The following is a 12577-nucleotide window of genomic DNA, read 5'->3' as shown; positions in this document are numbered from 1 at the left end:
CCCCCCCCCAGGAGGAGATGCCCATATGGGGCTCCGCCAGAGCCCGGCAGGCGTCCCGCTGGCTCCTTGGAGGGAATCGAGTTTAGACGGGGGCATCGGGCCAAGCAAGGTAAGTTTGGGCCTGCGCGGCTCCCCTTTCGGTCTGTGGGGTTTACTCATTTCACCTATATCCCACCTTTTCTCCTTTCTTGTTCTCCTCCTCATTTAATTCTCCACGACAGCCCTGTGAGGTAGGTTAGGCTGCCCCAAGGTCACCCAGGGAGCTTCATGGCTGAGCGGGAATTCGAACCCCGGTCTCTCCCAGGTCCTCGCCCAGTGCTCTAACCACTACACAACACTATCTCTCAAGAAAGACTTTCCAGGGGGTGGCGCTCATTGGCAGGTTGAAATTTCGGGCGATGGTGACAAATTAAAGTGAGGGGAGGCGGGTATAGATTTGCAACCTCAGGGGTGAAAAATGTAATAGCTAGATCTTGTGTTCAAATCCTGCTTGTAGGTTTCCCATAATGGGCATCTGGTTGGCCACTCTGAGAACAGGAGGCTGGACTAGATGGGCCACTGGCCTGATCTGGCTTATGTTTCTTATGTTTTTATGGAACCTCCAGGTCCAGGGGCAGTCTATCTAGGTTCTTAGGGGCACTTGGCCACTTCAGAAACAGGGACTTAAATGGGCCGTTGGACCGACCCACCATGGCTCCCCTTATGCTCTTAGGTGTGTGAATACGGAGGCTGTTTTCTGGGGGTGTCTCACCTCTCTTTGCTTCCTCTCCCGTAGGAGGAGCATTATGGGATGCACAGCGCCACCTTGCCCAGGAATTACAAGGTCTCCCCACTTGCCAGCGAGCGGCGCCCGGACACCACCTTCCGTCGCTCCCTCCCCAGCAACCCGACGGGAACCCTGCCCCGCAACTGGCAGCCCATCTCCCGCATCCCCATGCCGCCCCCGAACCCACAAGGCAGCCTCCCCAAGCGCCACAAGCCGCTGCCGCTCTCCATGATCTTCCGGCTGCAGAACGCCTTCTGGGAGTACGGAGCAGCTGGGCAGAAGTTCCCACTTTCCCAGGGGCCCCCGGGGTCCTCGCTTTTCCTCCGCTCCCTCCACAAGCAGCTGATGCAGCCGATTCTGCCCCAGAGCCAGCACCACCTGCGCATGGCCTCGCTCGGGAGCGAAGGTAAGCGTCACGCAGCAGCAAAAGAGGCTAATACCATTCTTGGCTGCATCAACTCTCTTCTGCCTCTCTCTTCTGCCTTAGACAGACCACACCTGAAATACTGTGTCCAATTCAGGGCATCACAATTTAGGAAGGGTGTTGACAAGCTGGAAGGTGGGCAGAGGAGGGCAACCAAGATGGTCAAGGGTCTGGAAACCAAGCCTGATGAGGAGCGGTTGAAGGAGTTGGGTCAGTTTAGCCAGGGAAAGAGGAGACTTGAGAGGAGATAGGAGTGCCATCTTCACATATCTGAAGGGCTGCCCCATGGAGGATGGAGAAAGCTCGCTTTCCGCTGCTCCAGAGAGGAGGACCCAAATCAATGAATTGAAGTTAGAGTGGAACCTCGCTTTCCAAAGGTAATTCGTTCCGGAAGACTGTTTGACTTCCAAAACGTTCAAAAACCGAAAAATGAAAGTGGAAGCCTCAATACAATAGGGAAACTCAAAACGGAAGCTGTTCGGCTTCCGAGAATCATTCGAAAACTGAAGCAGTTATTTCCGGGTTTTCGGCATTCGGGTTCCGAAACGTTTGTCAATGGAGACGTTCGAGAACCGAGGTTCCACTGTATAAGAAAGGAGATTCTGACTAAATACGGAAGAGCCGTTTGGCAGTAGAACAGCCTCCCTTGGGAGGTTGTGGACTTTCCTTCCTTGGAGGTTTTTAAGCAAAGGTTGAATGACCATCTCTCATGGATGCTTCAGCTGAGATTCCTGCATTGCAGGGGGTTGGACTGGATGACCCTTGGGGTCCCTTCCGACGCCACAACTCCAACATTCGTGTCCCAGGAAGCGCTTCCTTTCCTAGGAATGGCATCCCCAGCGGTGACCCCTCTCTTCTTTCTCTTCCAGGAAACGGTGTCGCCAAAGCTGCCAGCCCCCCGTCTGAGCCCGTCCGCATTGTCCCCATCGTCTTGACCGCGGGCGACACAGAGGCTGAGCTGGAGAACCTCCTTCCGGGAGGGGAGCCGGCCGAAGTGGAAGAGGTCCCCCGGCCTCTGAGCCCCACCCGCCTGCACCCTCTGCTGCCCCCCGAGGCCCAGAAAGTGCCCGAGTTTGAGGAGGTGGCACGGGTCCTGGCTGAGATGCCCCGGCCCCTGAAGCGCCGCGGCTCCATGGAGCAGTGTCCCAGCCCCGCCCTGCCCCCCACCCACAAGAACCAGTACCGCCAGATCATCAGCCGCCTTTTCCACCACCACCCCCGCAAGGAGGACACTGCCTTGGCCGGAGAAGCGTCCCCGCAGACTGAGCTCTCGCCCATCACCGAGGCCATGGAGCAGAGGCCGCCAGGGGCTGTCGCGGCCCCCACCCCAGCAGCCCCCCTGCCACCAATGCCGGCACCCCCCATTCCACCTCCGCCTCTGCCAGAGAGCCCAGTGAGCTTCAGTCCTTTGCCCAGTCCGGTAGGTCAATGGCAGGGGTGGGGTCACATTGACTTGTGGGCAAGCTTCTGGGGTCTGCATGTGGGTGGTAGGCAGGGCCAAAAGTGGACGGGGCCAAGGGCTGCATTATTTATTAAATTTATTTCACCAGCAAGTCTCAGGGCAGGCTCAACAATTTAAGAATCATTTGATTGGGCTGCATTTCCATCCAAGCAGTTATCTTTTAAGAACTGGTGCACAACCGTGCTTTTCTTTTTCTTCCTCCCTCCCCGTTCCTGTTTCCTTTTGTGCCATTTCCTTTTGGGACTAGCAGTTGCCAGGGCTGGAAGGAAAAGTTGGGCAGAGCGATGGGTGGTGGTCTCTTGCCTTTGCACAGTGGGCGGCACTCCAGGCAAAGGCACATGCACAAACACAAGCGTGCAAAGACAAATGTGCCGCCACCCACCCCACAAACACACTCACCTCTTCATCCGGGCAGGCAAGGACACACTCCAGCCAAGCAAAAACACTCTGAGGGTGCAGATCAGGGCTTGTAAGGCTTCATCCAGCCCAGGGGCCTGAGATCTCCCACCCCTGGTCTCTGCCTTAAATGGCATTTCTGCCCACATTAGAAACTGGGCACCTTCAATCGGCCTCTAAAGCACATGAAACTGGGAGGTGCCTCTGCACATGTACAGAGGGCTTCTTCCCCAGCACCAGAAAGGCTGAGCTAAACAGAACAGGTCACGGGAGAGAACAAACACCCCCCCATTCTCTGTCTGTGTGCATGGAAGCCCGGAGAGCTGCTGCCTGTCAGAGTTGAGAATGCTAGCCTAGATGGAGCCAAATGGTCTGTAGAAGGCTGCTTCACCCGTTCTTTAAAAGGAGAGAGGCTAAACCCACAAGACCTCGAACCCAGTCCCTGGCTGTCCCTGGTACCGTAGTTATTGACTAGAGAGCGCTCTGCACCTGTTCAGAGGCACTTGTGGCGTTTTTTAAAAAACCACGCTTCACACATTCCTGGATTGAGTCTTGGCTTCGAAAGGCAGAGGGGGGGGGGAATGGCCCTTTCCAAGGGGGCCACTGATGGCTGCCTGCCTCTGCCATTCAACAGGAGAAGCGCTCGGTGCTGCGCAAGGGAGCCTCCCCACGGAAGCGGCTGACAAAGAGGGCGCGACTCAACCCCCTGGTGCTGCTACTGGATGCGGCCCTGACCGGCGAGTTGGAAGTCGTGAAGGAAGCCATGAAGGAGGTGGGTTTGGGGGGGGCGGGTATCTTTGGGGAGTGTCCTGGCTGCGGTGGGTTTTGGGGAGAGAGCAGAAACCTGTGGTGCGGCCGACTTTGGGGATCTTGCACGCTGTTCTGGTCGCCTCAGCTCGAAAAGGAGATCGCAAAGTTGGGAAAGGTTCAGAAACAACCGAGGAGATGGCGAAAGGTTGCAGCGCTTGGGAGTTTTTTAAAAATTTAGGGAAGAGGTGAGTCAAAGGGGACATGGTGGTAATTTATGAAATTACGCAGGGCATGAAGAAAGCGGAGAGAGAAAAGGTTGTCTCCCTCTCTCGTAACATTGTATGCTGGAAGATTCAGGGCACAGAAAAAAAAGCCCTCCTTCATTCGGCGCAGAGTTAAACTGTGGAACTCCCTCCCACAGGAGACAGCGACAGCCACCGATCTAGATGGCTTTAAAAGAGGATTAGACAAATTCATGGAGGAGGAGAGGGTTATTGATGGCTTCTAGCCACACTGGCTGGGGACGCAGGTGGCGCTGTGGTCTAAACCACTGAGCTTCTTGGGCTTGCCGATCAATAGGTCAGCGGTTCGAATCCCTGCGACGGGGTGAGCTCCCGTTGTTTGGTCCCAGCTCCTGCCAACCTAGCAGTTCGAAAGCACCCCAAAAAGTGCAAGTAGGTAAATAGGTACTGCTCTGGCGGGAAGGTAAAAAAGGCGTTTCAGTGCGCTGCTCTGGTTTTGGTGTTCCATTGCTCCAGAAGCGTAGTCCTGCTGGCCACATGACCCGGAAAAACTGTCTGCAGACAAACACCGGCTCTCTCGTCCTGTAAAGCGAGATGAGTGCCGCAACCCCAGATTTGTCCACGACTGGACTTAACTGTCAGGGGTCCTTTACCTTTACCTTTAGCCACAATGGCTATACTCTGTGTCCTTGGCGGGAGGCAGCAATGCTTCTGAATTCCAGTTTCTGGAAACCGCAGGAGGGGAGAGTTGCTCTTGTGTTTGAATCCTGCTTGCTGGTTTCTCTTTGGGCATCTGGTCAGGCCCTGTGCGAACAGGACGCTGGACCAGATGAGCCCCTTTTGGCCTGGCCCAACAGCCTCTTCTCAAGTGGCGGGGAGTTCCACAGTTTGCACTGTGTGAAGGAGGACTTTCTTTTATCGGTCCTGAATCTTCCAAGGATCTTCCAATCCTTTCCCTGCCTGCTTCCTCCTTGGCATGCATCGTTTTATAAACTCATGTTGTTTCTGACGCGCCTTTTATTTCTCCATTTTTTCAGTGCCGTGTGTAATTTTATGAGCTTCCATCGTGTTGCTTTTGGGTCGCCTTTTCTCTGACTGTAACATATTTACGTGGTTTTTGTCGTAGGACTTTTGTCTACTACTGGCTCTGATACCTTTTTAATGAATAGCGGTATATGATTTTTTTTATAAGTAAAATAAAAACCGTGGCAGCTGAAACACACACAAGCACACGGACCCTCCAAATGTGCCTTCCCCTGTTTCTTCCCCCAGTTGAACGACCCGAGCCAGCCAAACGACGAGGGAATCACTGCTCTGCACAATGCTATCTGCGGTGCCAACTACAACATTGTGGACTACCTGATCAACATTGGGGCCAACGTCAACTCCCCGGACAGCCATGGATGGTGAGCCTTTTTATTTATTTATCCAAAATCCCTCAAAGCAGCTTACTAAAAAAGCCAAAACAATTAAATTGTTGCTCTTGGGATTCTTGGGTTTTCCTTGTTTTTCATTTTCATTATGTACTCTGGGTCTTTTAGATCGTAATTTTATGTTGTGAACCACCCTGCAGGTATAGGAAGGTGTACAAATGTTATAAATAAAGCAATAACACGATATTTGAAAAGTTACAATAACAATCGGCTAAAAAGAAAACTTGCCCCAGTTTTCTGAGCACCCGGGTGTTGTTGTTGTTGTTGTTTAGTCGTTTAGTCGTGTCCGACTCTTCGTGACCCCATGGACCATAGCACGCCAGGCACTCCTGTCTTTCACTGCCTCCCGCAGTTTGGACAGACTCATGTTCGTAGCTTCGAGAACACTGTCCAACCATCTCGTCCTCTGTCGTCCCCTTCTCCTAGTGCCCTCCATCTTTCCCAACATCAGGGTCTTTTCCAGGGAGTCTTCTCTTCTCATGAGGTGGCCAAAGTATTGGAGCCTCAGCGTCTAAATAAGGACGTTTTTAGCAAGTGCCGAAAAGGCTTTGCAGCAAAGGCACCTGCCCGGATATCAAGAGGCAGGGAGTTCCGAAGTGTAGGCACTGCCACAGTAAGCCATCTACAAATGCAGAACGGGGAATATGGGGCACCTGGAACAGGGCCAGATCCACCGACTGAAGTGGCTGAGTGGGCGTTTGTGGGGTGAAGTGATCTCGCTGACAAACCGGTTTTCGAAGTTGTTAAGGGCTTTGTGTACTAGTTATTAACACCTTAAACCTGGCAGCGAGTGCGGATCTCTGAGCACAGGTGTTGTATCCTGGCAAGCCCTTGGCTTTTGTCAGCAATCGGGCTGCAGCAATTCCCTAGGGGAAGGAGGAAATGCAGCTGCAATGCTCCACAGCTTCCTTCTCTCCCTACACCCCCACCATCCCCCAAGCACTGTGGGAGGCTGGGGGGCAGGGGAGTCCCTGGAGGCACCCAGGTCTCAGCCCAGGAGGAAGCTGCAGAACCACAGAACTGTAGAGCTGGAAGGGAACCCTAGGGGCCATCTAGTCCAACTCCCTGCATTGCAGGAATTGCAGTTAAGTCATACGAGCAGGGCACTGAGCTTGGGTGTTTTCCCACCCCGCTCTCTTTCCCAGGACACCCCTGCACTGTGCTGCCTCCTGCAACGACACGGCCATCTGCGTAGCCCTGGTCAAGCACGGAGCGGCCATTTTCGCCACCACTTTCAGTGACGGCAGCATGGCCATCGAGAAGTGCGACCCGTACCGCGAGGGCTACAGCGAGTGCTTCAGCTACCTGGCAGGTGAGGCGGCAGGAAGGCAGGGGGGGGGGACAGGCACTGGAAAGTCCTGTGCCACACAGCTGCAAAACATTTCCATGCGCTAAATTATACATATTGTGGCTGCAAATTTAGTCTGGCCATTTTTTCAGAAGGGGGGGAAACAAACAAACGGACTGTGGGTCTCTGAGCTGTGGGGAGAACCTGCTGGATCAGGCCAAAAAGGGCCCACCTAGTCCAGCCTCCTGCCCTTGCAATGGCCAAATACCTCTAAGAACCTGGGGATCTGGGTAGACTTCTCCTGGACCTGGAGGTTCCATGAGGACATACCAAGAGCATGTCTGCTGGATCAGGTGGACCATCTGATCCACCATACTCTTCTCTCTGTGGCCAACCAGGTTCCCCCAAAGTGGAAACCTTCAAACAGGACCCCCAAGAACAAGAGCAATTCTCTCTCCCCACCCCCACCCCCGTGGTTTCTAGCAACTGGTGTTCGGAAGCATTGCTGCCTGTGAGCATAGTAGAGGCAGAGCATCCGACACCACAATTCTAGGATTCAGGTGGTGGGTGGCAGTGAAAGCTTGAGTTTTGATTGCATGTTGATCCACATTGGGGGGGGGGGCTCCCCATTCCTCATTGCAGATGTTGAGCAGAATATGGGCTTGATGAACAACGGGGTGGTCTACGCCTTGTGGGATTATAGCGCCGAGTTCAGTGACGAGCTGTCTTTCCGTGAGGGCGAGCCCGTCACCGTGTTGCGCCACGACAGCCCCGACGAAACGGACTGGTGGTGGGCCTCTCTCTACGGCCAGGAGGGCTACGTGCCCAAGAACTACTTCGGGGTGAGTGTTCAAAACATGTACTGGGATGAGATGCTGGGAGGTTCACAGGCTACAAAGGACTTGTTCACAAATATATTGACAGCTGCACAAATTATTACAGCTAGGAAGTGGAAGGGGCAAGCAGAATATAAAATGGAAGAATGGTATAAAGAGGTGTGGGATTTAGCTGTTAATGATAAATTAACATGTGCCATTAAGGTAAGACAGGGAAAATGCAGGAGAAATGATTTTGAGGGGATATGGAGGGTGTTTGTAGAATTTGTACTCTGGGCGGCTCCCAACCGAATATTAAAAACACAATACAGTATTAAACATTTAAAAACTTCCCTAAACAGGGCTGCCTTCTAATGTGTTTTAAAAGTCAGATAGTTGCTTATTTCCTTGACATCTGATGGGAGGGCGTTCCACAGGGTGGGCGCCACCACCAAGAAGGCCCTCTGCCTGGTTCCCTGTAACCTCACTTCTCGCACTGAGGGAACCGCCAGAACGCCCTCGGAGCTGGACCTCAGTGTCCGGGCAGAACGATGGGGGTGGAGACGCTCCTTCAGGTATACTGGGCCTTTGAGGCCGTTTAGGGCTTTCAAGGTCAGCACCAACACTTTGAATTGTGCTCGGAAGCGTCCTGGGAGCCAATGCAGATCTCTCAGGACCGGTGTTATATGGTCTCGGCGGTCACTCCCAGTCACCAGTTTAGCTGCCGCGTAAAAGCACCCGGCACCCAACGAGCCTCTGCTTACGTTGTTAACCAGCGATGAGCTTCCTGCGGGCGCGAGGATCCAGACTGGTGGGCTGGTTTCTCTGCCTTGCTGGGCTGTTCCGTTCCAAAGTACGCAACCGACCTGTGCTTCTCTCTCTTCCGCAGCTCTTCCCCAGGGTGAGGCCGCAGCAGAGGAAGGTGTGACGTTTCAGAGGGAGGACCCCCGTCGCTGCCATCCCAGGAGGAACCTGAGGAATGTGCCTGGACAGGATCCTGGAGAACAGCTTCGCTGTGCGGATGCATCGCCTCGCCTACCCGAGGAGGGTGGCTGTCTGGCATCCTCGGATGCACTATAATGGTGGAGGGAAGGGAGAGACACGCAAAGCTGGGCAACTCCTTGGCTCTCTCGCTGTCTGTGTGTGTGTGTTTGGAAAAGCATGCCTAAAAGGAGAGGGTCTGACCTGGCTTTTTTTTTTTTTACTATCTGCCTTCCTCTCCTCCTGCTTCCGTTAAGGACCTGCCCAACGCTAGGAAGGGTGATAGCAATTTTTTATTATTATTTTGCATAGAATTGTAGTGTTGAAAGGGATCCCAAGGGCCATCTAGCCCAACCCCCTGCAACGCAGGAACCTCAGCTGAGGAATCCCTGGCAGATGGGAATGTCAACCTCCAAGGAAGCAGAGTCCCCACCACTTGGGATTCTGGCTCCAGCTCCTGGAAGGTTTTTGTCCCTTTCATCCAAACAAAAATGCAGAATCTGGGTGACTAATTGATTTGCCCAAGAGGTACGTAGCGCACCTCTGGTGGAATCCTTCCCATAAATCTACCCACAGCCCCCCCTTTTTTGCTCCTGCTCCAGCCTTGCCTCTCAAAGAGATTGCCCCCTTCCCTCCCAGCTCCTACACTGACCCCCTCTCCATCCCCTGCTGGAACAGCCCTGGCTTCCTTGCCTCTCTGGACACATCCACCAGCTGGCCTCTCCGCTCCCAGCCCTGGCCATGTCGCCAACAGCCTCCTTTGGAATTCGGCGTGAGAACTTGAGCAATGGCAACTGCTTCCCCCTCTCATTTCTATGGCCACTGCTCAGCTGCAGTTCTCCCTCCACGAATCTCTGGCTCCCTGTCCCAGCATTGCAACTGGAGACGTGAGAGAAGAGGACCTCGCTTCCCTGGGACTCACAGTTTCAACGGGAACCTCGAGAGGAGAGCTCCCTCCCTGGCCAGGAGGAGGGCTCCGCAGGACGGGACCGTGGCCTGGGCAAAACCCACTGCTTTCTGCCTCTTTCTGCTCTTTTGGCTTTTGCACAAATGGGAGCCACGAGGGAGCTTGTGCCTTGGTGAGTTTGCCTCGCCAAGGGGGTGTTGCCTTCTAACACAGCTCCATCTAGCCCAATGTGGCCTGCACTGACTGGCAGCAGGCTCTCTGGCAGAGAGACGCCTTCCCTGCTGCTAGCTCCCTGATCTTCCTAGCTGGAAAGGCCCCGGTTTGAACCCAAGACTTTCTGCATGTCAAGCATGGTCTCTGCTCCAGAGCTGGGCTGCCTCCCTTCAGACTGCGGAGGAATCCCCGGCTCAATTGCAGCAGCTCTGTTTTGCTCTGCCTTTTCCCACTCCTAAAGTCTTCCTGTCACACCTGACACTCCTCCTCCTTGGACAAGGTGATCCACGTCCTCCCTACCTTATTTTGTGGGCTGTTATTCCGCCAAGGCCGGCCAGCCGCCATAAGAGAGACGAGCCCCTCCACCAATCACCTCTAGCCGAGCAGATCGCTCAAACTGCAGCCAGGGGTGGCATTTTAAAGTGAATGAAAAGGATCATGTACTTGGTGGTGGGTGCTGGGTTAACAGATATGAAGCCAGTGTTCTGTATCCCTTGCATATTAGCCTTGGAAGGTTACACCCCCAGCCCAGCCATGGGCCCCTCCATGCAACTGCTGCAAAAAGATTCCTCTATTTGCAGGAAGGATTGCAGGGGGAGAATTTTGGGTTTGTGCTTCTATCAAGAACACTAGCTGGAAGAACACAGAGTAACTATTAAAAATTGGACTGCTCCAACACAGACCCTTCGTAATCCTTCTTTCAGGACGCCTCTGTTTAATATTTTGTGAATATATTCTTTCGATTCTTGTTGAATAGCTAACCCTGATCTCAGGAGTTCCCCACACGTCTCCTAGAAATAAAAGTCATGCAAGGCCAGACAATTGAATATGTCTGAGGGATGGGCCTCTCTTGGAGATAGGTCTGATGGGGTCCATTGATCTTGCCCCTGTCAAGACAATTTTTCAACATGACCCACGGGAAACTGGATAACAAAAAGAAAGTAAAACCACAAAGGAAAAACTCCTCAAGGAGATTCCATACCTTTTTCATTAAATGGGAGAGCAGACCCTAGCAATAATCTGGGACACGTTTAAAGCTTTTGTCCATGGAATCTGTATTAGGAAAAAATGTGGCGTTGTAAAGGAGAAAAGTAACATTAACACTCAAATTACTACAAGAAATACTACTACGGGAGCTTGAAACAAAACAGAAATGCACACAAAGCAAAATAGTTTACTGTAAGCTGCCTAAGGGGGAAAAAGGCAGAATTGGAATCATTGGAAATATCCCAGGTACTAAACTCTCTTATCTAGGATCTGAAAACTGGATCACATAGATTTGGAACTTTGCTACGAGAACCTCAAATGGGGAAAAGGCACTCCTTTTAATGCAACATGCAACATTCACTACGTACAATCAACCGAGCATCGATTCTGCCCTCCAAAAATGCACAGGGATGCTATAGAATAACACTCGCTTACTGTTTTTGCACCTGTAGCGTGTAATGGATATTGTATTAGGCATAAAACTGGAGCCACACTCTTTGGCGAGGGGAATTACTTTGCTGTTGATGATGTATTTGTAATTGCTTATATCTAAAAAGTATGTTTTAAAAAATGATAATAAATGTGGACTAACTGGATCATTGATGCGTTGCTTCCATTTATCGGTCAAGTGCCTCTGCTGAGTTGTGAAGGTATTGGGGTAGGGAGAAGGAGGGTGGATTTCGTGCACACACCCCGGCTGATTTACGATTCTCTTTTGGCCCTAATGGAAGCTCTCTGCCTTTAACAGTTTCAGGTTAGACAGAAACATGCACAATTAGTTCCCCTTGTTCCTAACCTAATTGACACTTCCTTGTTCCTAAGAGCTGTTCGGCAGTGGAATTTGCTACCAAGGAGTGTGGTGGAGTCTCCTTCTTTGGAGGTCTTTAAGCAGAGGCTTGACAGCCATATGTCAAGAATGCTTTGATGGTATTTCCTGCTTGGCAGGGGGTTGGACTGGATGGCCCTTGTGGTCTCTTCCAACTCTATGATTCTATGACACCATCAGCTATGACCTGCAATTCACCTTGAAATACAGCAGATTTCCATCTCCTGAAACATTGCCCACTCCTTTTCAAACCCGTCAAATATGGCCTCGTTTTCTTTCCACTTAGCAGTTTCTCTTCAAGACAACTTAATTGAACCATTTAACTATTCCGGTCTCTCTCCGATGCTCCCTATAACCAGCAATGTGGCTGAAGCTCTTTGGGCCAGTTGAAATTCCTGCGCACTTTTCAAAGGAAAGCCCCAAGGAAAGCACATTGCAGTAGTCCAAATGGGATGACTAAGGCGTGTGTCACTGGAGCCAGACCAGAAACCCACAGCCCTACTGAGGATTGCAGGGGCCTGTTGCTGCTGGAGGTGCTCATTCTGAGAGTCTGTGGTTGGGAAATCTTTTTATCCTTTACCCCTCCCTTCCCAGGCCTTTCCTTCTTTGGTTCCCTGGGTCTAGTTTGAGCTTGCAAGCCCCCTTGGGCTACAGGTTTGCCAAACCGGTTATTCGCAATTTCGCAAAGCACCACATCCACAAATGGGTCTGTATAAATTAAAGGCGTGGAGGCCTGGGGGAAAAAACTGGGGAAATTATTATTGCATATTGATTTATACCCCACTCTTGCTATGCTCAGGCCCTGCTTTTGGGCTTCTCTTTGAGGCATCTGTTTGGCCACTGTGAGAAGGAGATGCTGGACTAAATGGGCCAACAGTGTGATCCAGTTGGCAGCCTCTTCCTATGTCCTTATTGCCATTCTCCATGTTATAAGAATTTAAGGTCTCAAAATGTTCATAAATGTACAAGGCGTGCTCTGGTCCATAAGATCACGAAGAGTCGGAGACGACTAAACGACTAAATAACAACAAATGTACAAGGCAAACAGGTACATAAGTATATAAACCACGTGTCTGAAATAGTATAG

At 52.0% G+C, this 12577-nt stretch overlaps 1 protein-coding gene across 1 annotated transcript in view; it reads left to right on the top strand.

Annotated features, from left to right (window-relative positions):
* The window catches only part of PPP1R13L (protein phosphatase 1 regulatory subunit 13 like), a 39196-nt gene extending 27936 nt beyond the window's left edge, over positions 1-11260 (top strand). The window contains exons 6-13 of the mRNA XM_035117668.3: positions 12-109; positions 776-1172; positions 2060-2610; positions 3683-3820; positions 5313-5446; positions 6619-6785; positions 7404-7603; positions 8466-11260. Coding sequence (XP_034973559.2) covers positions 12-109; positions 776-1172; positions 2060-2610; positions 3683-3820; positions 5313-5446; positions 6619-6785; positions 7404-7603; positions 8466-8504 — 1724 coding nt within the window. The 3' untranslated portion in view covers positions 8505-11260. The remainder of the gene's footprint in view (positions 1-11; positions 110-775; positions 1173-2059; positions 2611-3682; positions 3821-5312; positions 5447-6618; positions 6786-7403; positions 7604-8465) is intronic.
* Positions 11261-12577: the final 1317 nt, after the last annotated feature.

Source organism: Zootoca vivipara, chromosome 6 (genome assembly GCF_965207765.1).
Source record: "Zootoca vivipara chromosome 6, rZooViv2.hap1.1, whole genome shotgun sequence".
NCBI lineage: Eukaryota > Metazoa > Chordata > Lepidosauria > Squamata > Lacertidae > Zootoca > Zootoca vivipara.
Note: the sequence above shows the minus strand (reverse complement) of the source record. Positions and strands in the feature narration are given on the sequence as shown.